The sequence below is a fragment of the Abrus precatorius genome, unplaced genomic scaffold (genome assembly GCF_003935025.1).
Source record: "Abrus precatorius isolate BTA unplaced genomic scaffold, Abrus_2018 Scaffold11, whole genome shotgun sequence".
Classification (NCBI taxonomy): Eukaryota; Viridiplantae; Streptophyta; class Magnoliopsida; order Fabales; family Fabaceae; genus Abrus; species Abrus precatorius.
In genome coordinates, this window is record NW_020874303.1 from 1,742,314 (window position 1) to 1,750,720 (window position 8,407).

Here is an 8,407-nt window from a genome sequence, read left to right on the forward strand (position 1 = left end):
TAAATTATTAGGAATAATAATATATAAACTTATTAAGAAAAAACTGCATTCATACGTCCTCTTATTTGTCTCACCCACTGGTAAATTAAGTGTCTAATTCAAATAGTTCTATAAGAACTATTAAAATGAATCGTATTAATAATTAATAAGTTAGTTTTTTTAAATATATTACAGCGTACTGTAGACTCTAAAATGCATGCTCATGATGATAAATTTTGTAAGAAGTATAAATTTATTAATTATTGAGGTTGGTTTATTAACATTTTTATTTGTATTTTGTTTATAATTCTTAGAATGGAAATAATATTTTGTATCATTATGTTTTATTATATATAACCTTCAACGTATTGGGTTATACTTGTCAGAGCAAGTATTCACTCATGGACAATTGGAGTAAAAAAACCCAAATATGCATCAGAATTTTAAATTTTCTTTAAATACTATAAAGTATCAAAATGGTACATTTTAACCTTTCAATTGCATTTTGTTGTGTAATACACACACATATGTATATATATGTAATGTTTTGTTGCAATTATTATAATACTCTCAAGTTAGACAGTGGTAACCAACTAACATATGAGTTTAAACTGTGATCTCTTGTTTGAATTTTATGTTAAATTTTATCGTTTAGAATGATTTTATTCGATCCTATAACATGATAGATATAGTTTTACTCTTTCTAAGTTACTAATCGCTTAATACAAATTATAAATTCCATTTATCACATGGGTAGTGTGATAGCCTATATCTTGTATAATAGTTTATGTTATTTTTATAAATTACATGAAAAGATACTCTGCAATGGCAGAGTTAGAGAATTTTTAATGATTGATGTGGCTAAATATATACTTTATATCTTGATTTTTACCATCATTTTATATGTAAAATAGCATGTAGGATAATTTTATATATAGAGAATGTCAATTGAAAACATAAATTTACCTTCAAATTTTTGTTAAAACCTACAAATTAAATAATAAACTTCATAACTTTTGATAAAACTTTTCTTTCTTTCGACACGAATATATTAAGTGTATGAGTTTTTATTTTGCTTTAAACATGACAATATCAAAATTTTATATATAAAATTATAATAAATTATCAACAACTAAATAACTTTAAATTTCATTATCTTAGATAAATAAATAGATAAAAGCAATGTATTATTAACACTACTCTTATTGAGTGTACCTTCATTACAAGTAAGTCTTGAATTCCACGTTTGAGTTCTCACAGAGAGCCAAAATTAAAATTCAAAATAATACAATTTTAAAATATGAGATACCTTATTTGATAAATCTATACAAATCTTGATTTGATTTATTTTAATGTCGAAATAGAATTATGGATTTTGTAGGACCCATTTTATTTGTAATAAGCAGTAACTAAAACTTAAATTTGAATGAAACTAGCATATAAAAGCTCATTCCAAGTGTCAGGAACACCAGCTAGGCACCAGTGGCTGCAATCCATGTCCCTATGTCCTCCATGTCCATAAACAGAAGGGTGGCCATCTTTCCTTAGCTGTGAAAGGGTAGTAATGTTCAGCAAATACACAGGCTTTTGCATGGTTCCTATCACTCTTTCTAAGACCAACTCTGCTGGGTGTGAACCTCCTGGGTACCTCAATCCCAACACTGGCCTAGTTTGCCCTTCACAAAAGTTTGCTCCTGGCTCACCCCATTGCATTGGACTGGAACAATTCAGAAAAAATTATGTTAATTTCTTGTTTTTTTTTTCATATATTTGTATTATGGCAACATACAACAATTTTGTGAGTAATATATTTATTTTTATATGTTAAAAGTGGGCTAAGGGTATGCCCTTGCTTGAGTTCATTGACCCATTTTTGTTTTTGATTTTTTGGGTCCATGGCTATCTTTTGACTCCCCAACCTTAAGCCATCCATATAACCTCATCACAAGAAAAGAAACCGATTATATATAGCATTGATAATAGGATGAAGGGTCTAGATTATTTTACACATTTACAAGGAGAAAGCTTAGAAGTTAAGATTAGCAATTTACGATTGACTCTAGTTATCATAGACTACTAATAGAAATAAATTTTAATTATTAACAAAATTAAAGATAAATCTATTATTATGCGACAAATTCAATGTCACAACCAAAATTAGTAATAACTTCCCGAGCCTGAATTCTATTACTGGAAGAAAAAAACTAAAGAGTATTTATCATATAAAAATAAGCATATCATCATACTCAAAAGATATATATAGAAACCACTTTAAAAGTTTGGTTAGCCGTCTTGAACTCAGTGATTTCAGTTCGTCATTGAGTTATATATATTTATATTCAACTAACAAGAGTTAGAAACAAGCCACGAATTAAGTGAGATCAAATATGAAAAGTAGTGCTTTCTTGGGAGTAGATTATTTTTAAGAAATAATTTAAATAAAAATCTTTCAGAAGGTTGAGAAAAATATGCATTTAGTTTTTCAAAATAAGTTTCATTAAACACATGTTTCTAATAAATTTTCAGTAGTGGTAATAATTGGGTCACTTTTAGTAAATTATTTTGAAATAAAAATGGCCCTGTAGAAAATGATTTATTGATTTTGTATTTTTCATCTCATCATAGTATAGTCCATTGATAGCAGTGGATATGTAGATACTTACTTTTGATGATCTGGAGAGACTCCTTGGAAGAATACCCTTGTTTTGGTAGGGTCAATATTGTCATCAACCCACTTGGCCCATGTATTCAATGCTTTCTCATATGCAACCAAGCGATCCATGTCTCTGAATCTCCTATTCCCTTCTTGAATGAAATCCCATCTACAAGCAGAAAGTATAAGAAGGAAAGGAATACAATTGTTACAAATTTAGCAAGATGAAGAGTGTATCTAGCTAGTAACTTTTGGGAAATGTTTTTTGTTAATCTTGGAATAGACACCTTTAAGTAATTTTTATTTTACTTTAAGAGTATAGGATGTGTGTACAAGATATATAAAAGTAAAGGAGAGGTAGAAATAATTGTATAAAAGTGTCAATTTTAAGTAGTTCAAATAGTAAAACTGTTTAATTTTACATACGGTTGTTTTCTTCCTGTGTGAAGCCACCAATGCCAAGAGTCAAATATCAACACATCTATTTCTTTCCATGTTGTGCCGGCTTCAATTGAATCAAGTTTCAGGACTCGACCAAAACTTTCACCAACAATGTCCACCAGAAATGCATTGCGTGAGAACATCACTTTAACATCATAGGCCTGCAAATTTTGTGACACTAAAGCAATTATGTGGTATTTGACACCAAATTTGTACCTGAAGTTAAGATTGTCATGGAAACAAGTTTCTAGTCATAGTTTGAAATTTAATCCATTTTTGTTAAACCAAGAGTTAATTCTATGTCGAGCACTGACCGAACTAAATGTTATAGACATGTCTAATGCCTTGTTATGTATGAATTCACACCTTCTGCCTTAGAAAACACATGCCATGTGAAATTCATATTTCGAAACATGTGGAAATAAAATGAATTGTTTATTTGTCATCGATGATTGATGAATTTTTTTGACGTGGTTAATCTTAAAATATAATGTCCAAAACTTATGCCCTAAGTTAAAAGAATAGTTTTATATATTAGGAAATGAATCTATGGTAGACTATTGCCAGAACTTTTTCCAATTGGGTCTGCGCATAATAATACTAATATTTATGGTTCTAATCAACCTCATAGATGAATAGTTAAATTAGCCATTATCATTTGTTGTGGGACAATGAATAATGATTTGAAATTAATTCTTTAATCAGACAGATGAGTACTGGGTTCTTAAAATGAAGGGAGCTGTCACAGAACAGTATAAAATTAAGATCAACAGGTGCTCTGTTTCTAGTGGGGTGGACTCATTTCAAATTAAAGAAATTTAAATAAGGTTTAATCATTATTCATTTGCATATAATAAAATATTTCTAATTGTTTCAACAATGTCAATTGTACTGTCAATGTTTCACACCATCGATTAATTTAATAACTAGTTACTGGTATTTAGTGATGCAATTATGCTATATCAGAAATTATGCCGACATGTTAACATAATCTATTTCTTCCTCTACTTGTGTCGGTGTGTTTTCAACAATTATGTCGTTTAATTATGCTCTTATCTGTCTGGATAATTAACAAATAGAGATTATTGGGCTATGATGGATACATGACACCAAAGCATTACATCATTCCTTTTTATCAATATCACTTTTGTTGGATAAATTGTTTGGTCTCTTTCTTTCATTCTTGCATGTGTGGGAATCTGTCATCTTGAGAGTCAAATAGTTAACTAAGAAGTCAGCTGTAAAATGTATTATTATTATTATTATTATTGCATGATTACATTTAAATTGGTTCCAACATTACCCATGCATGCATGGAAGCAACCCAATTAACATTTTATATATTTTGCTACTAATCATTTGGAGTCAAAATTGGAAGCACAACCACCTTGACATAGCTCTAAATTAATGGGATGAATTTGAATTTGTGTAGATGTGTTGGGTTTAAGTTGTGACAATGACTAAGGGAAGTTGAAAATTCAGAAAATAAAAGATGCAAAATAGATCTAACCGGGAAGGTGAAAATGGAGAGATCACCACTCCGCACAGAGGTGTATTGGGCATGTGGCACAGCTGTGTGAAGCATGCACGTGAGTGATTGCCATTGATTCAAACTCAAAGAGTCCCCCACAAACATGATGCTCTTTCCTCTAAGCCTTCTTAAGAAATCTTCACCATTGAATCTACACGGAAGAAAGGTTCATTCAAAATAATCTTAAGTGGGTCCAATTCAACTTGCATGGCCTTAATGATCATTAAAGTGGTCCTTTGTTGGGATCTAATACAGCATGTGCTCCTATTTGAGGACAAAATGGTTGAAAGCAACTTCACAACAGCATATAATGGAGGAAGTCTCTGCCGACTTATGCACTTCAATTTTATATGATAGTTCAAATATATGCAAGGGTCTGTTAACATATATTTTGTAGAAAAAATATTTGAATAAGTTACACCTTTACGTGTATTTTAAGAAAATTAAAGTTATAATAAAAGTAAGTGAATGTAAGTTAATAATCATTAATGTTAATATACATCTATTTATTTTTTAGTTACAGTATCTTAAAGTGTATTTTTAAAACACACTGATTATAATTTGTTAACCTACTCATTTTAAAAATATATTGATATATATCAGCAAATTCCTTCTATACATATGTAAAGCTTAACAACCTTACCTAATTAGTTGATAACATGGTGGAGTGTCCGGGCAAAAAAATATTAAAATGTGCAGACAGAAGCAAAAAGATGTCTTGTGTTGGTTAAAGGATCATAAATCAATAGCATAATCATTGTTAGTCTTTAATTGATCTGAAAAAAAGAATGGATTAGAAGTCATCTGAATACAGTTGAATAAAGTTAACTTGGGAAGGCTTGTTAAAGAGAAAACATAAGGTAGACCTGACATATGCTGGAAATATTGTCTCCAGCTTGGAACATGGCCCACTCATAAAACTAAGTCATGCCATGTTCAGCCTTTTTCAAACGAGCAGTGTTTGATTGTATCTTTCTTTCTTTCTTTTTTCTTATCTTTTGTTTTCTTTTTCTTTTTCATACTGGGATGGTAAAATTTTATGTTAGATTTCTATCATATGAAAGGAACAACGAATATTAGGAAACAAAATAGATGCACTACCGCACTACTTTTTCAAGGTTTTAAATTGCAATTGCGTTTGAGATCACAAATGCAGTTATTTTAAATTGTAAAAAATTATAGATAAATGAGGCTGATGTGGCTGTAATTACAATTGTGAAAACTTTCATAATTTTTCTTGGCAAAAGCAATTTCAAACCTTCTTTTTCTCAGTATGGTTGCTAGTGAGCTCTTCATGAGTGTCTTAATAAACAATTAAAATGTCCTTTCATGGTTAGAATAGTTTCCCTTTCAAGTTGTGGTTTACATATTGATAGGGATAATTAACAACTGGCCTGAGGAATTGCAAAATCTCCATCAGATTTAACATTTGATTTAACTGCAGAATCTTTTTGCCTGTTCCTTAATTTCAAGGTTCATAACTTTTTGTTTATGCTTTATCATAATGTCATTATTTGACATAGGTCTTTTAACCATATAAGGTGCTCCTATTAATTAGTTGTTGATTGGTATTCTTCATAGATTGAGTCCTATAATTCCACGAGCACAGGCATTTACACGAGTTTCAATTCCTCAAGGCATAATATGAATTAAAGATTCCCCTCTACTTTTAATTATGCGTATAAACCATGAATAGAGTTCTCTTCCTAATGTTCTAATTTCTCTTCAAACTCAAAGTCTTGAATTTTTGTATTATTCAGGTAAGGATTTAAGCATGTTAAAAAACTAATTAAACAACTTTGAAATTTCTTTTGTGATTGAGTGCCTATTTTGTATTTCACTAGTAATTCCATTTTACCACCAAAATTCACTTTAGCATATGTAAAACTTATCTTTGTTTTCTCAACTAATCTCTGTCGACAAAAAATATTCAATCAGATCTTAAATGACCAACTAGGTATGAAATTTAAGTGTAGAAACAACAAAGCTTGGTAATTTATAGTTGAAAAAAAAGGAACAAAAATGAAGAACGATCAAGAAAGTAACATAAAAATAACATCATACTTTAATTAGTGAAAATCACATACTAAATTGTCTAATATTTTTCTTTAATAAAATACGTATTTTAATAAAAGTATAAATATATATATATATATATATATATATATATATATATATATATCCCAATCACATTAAATGATTTGAAATCAAATCCATCAAAATTAACTATTTAAACTTTAAGCAAAACAAATACTAAATTAAAAGAATAAAAGGGCAGAAAAGGAATTCTATTCATGATTTTTCCAACACATTAACTTCATTTCGGTAGGTAAAATATAAAACGATAACAACCAATCATGTTAAAATTTTTATAGAATATATATATATATATAAAATAGATTACAAAAATAAAAAGTTTAATTTGGTAATTTAATAAATAATTATTACTATCTTATTATTATTTTTTTCTAAATGAAATCTCAAATTTAATTCATTCTAGCTCCAACCCCCGTTATCACCCATAAGAAACAATTGACTAGTTCCTAAGAATTTATACTTCCATCAATAGATTTGTCTCTTTTTGTTATAGCTTAGTTGTCATTGTCTTCTTCTATGTTAAAAATCAAACAACTAGCAGTTTCAAAAGTAACTGACGGAGTAGATTAAAGTAACCATAACATATATGGCACAAAAGACTTAATTTTGGGAAAAGGAAAAACATAAAAGAAGAAAAAGATATCACCAGCAAAAACTACGCATCTATACCATGTCCATATATATCTTAGTAGGTGAGAAACAATCAAATTGGCATGACACTGATAAAATAAAATAAAGTAAAAGTAAAAACTGACACAATAAAACAAAGAGCAAATCAAAGGTATGTACCTCGGTAAGTTGCACCATGTGGGTTGCCATCTATACTTGAGATAGAACTTGTCTGGTCTACCATTGTTTTGACAATCAAATTCCTTCTCTATAAAGGGACACTGTGAGGTTTCATAAAGAGGGTATGAATCATCATAGACCCAGCTTCCTTCAAACAGGTTACAACCATTCTTTGCAAAGCCTCTCGACTCCTGGTGATAAAGATAATCACTTCCATGTATCTGAATGAAAAGGGTAAGAAACAGCACGAATGATATGGAGATAGACCCCATGGGAGTGAAAGTGATGAAAAGATGGTTATAGTAGCAGTTGGTGGTGGTGCTTACAATAAATATGATAATCAATAGACAGGGTGGTGGCGGTGGTGTTTTGGATTTGGAGTTTTATTTGTAAATGTGATGCAATGGTTGATTTGGTATCTTCCAAAGTGGTAATGGAAGAAACGGTTGCAAACTTTTTTATGTGCTTTTATATTTAAGAATGAATTATATATGCAAGTAAGAGTGGGAAAGGAAAGATAGGAAGTAAGAGAGGGAGAAGGAACATCAAATAATGGTTCTAAATCAATAATCAGAATGATGTTGAGAAATAAACATTTTTTCCTTATCTTTGATTATGTTATCTAGCACATTTTAATTATGTGAACAACATAATCAGTATAATCAATTCATTAATAAAAAAATTTATATTAATGTTAATTGCTTTTTAATGGGCAAATTTTGATATTTATGGAAGTGTGCAACAGAGCAATTAAATTCATTTATTTTTTATAATTATTCGGTTTTTTTCTAATATAAGCATTGTTATGAGACTTTATCGCTCGTAATATCAATTGTAAGAGTCCAATTGTAAAATTAAGCAAATTTTAAAAATCAATTCAAGATTTTTTTTTTTATTGAAAGTCTGCTGAAATTATT

General features: G+C 29.4%; 1 protein-coding gene across 1 annotated transcript; it reads right to left on the reverse strand.

Annotated features, from left to right (window-relative positions):
• Window positions 1-1,361: 1,361 nt before the first annotated feature.
• LOC113854110 (protein trichome birefringence-like 43) lies at window positions 1,362-7,967 on the reverse strand. Its single transcript, XM_027484968.1, has 5 exons — window positions 7,491-7,967; window positions 4,584-4,755; window positions 3,059-3,234; window positions 2,643-2,801; window positions 1,362-1,696 (listed from the first exon to the last, which is right to left on the reverse strand). The coding sequence occupies exons 1-5, from the start codon at window positions 7,760-7,762 to the stop codon at window positions 1,396-1,398; spliced, it is 1,080 nt and encodes a 359-aa protein (XP_027340769.1). The 5' UTR covers window positions 7,763-7,967; the 3' UTR covers window positions 1,362-1,395.
• Between the last annotated feature and the right edge of the window lie 440 nt (window positions 7,968-8,407).

Bases quoted from the DNA above. Each gene is read 5' to 3' on its own strand.
- LOC113854110 (XM_027484968.1), bottom strand. From the start codon at position 7,762: ATGGGGTCTATCTCCATATCATTCGTGCTGTTTCTTACCCTTTTCATT. The intron at 4,756-7,490 runs GTACATACCTTT...TCTTCCGTGTAG, and splicing joins ACATGGTGCAACTTACCGAG to ATTCAATGGTGAAGATTTCT. The intron at 1,697-2,642 runs GTAAGTATCTAC...GAATTGTTCCAG, and splicing joins GTCTCTCCAGATCATCAAAA to TCCAATGCAATGGGGTGAGC.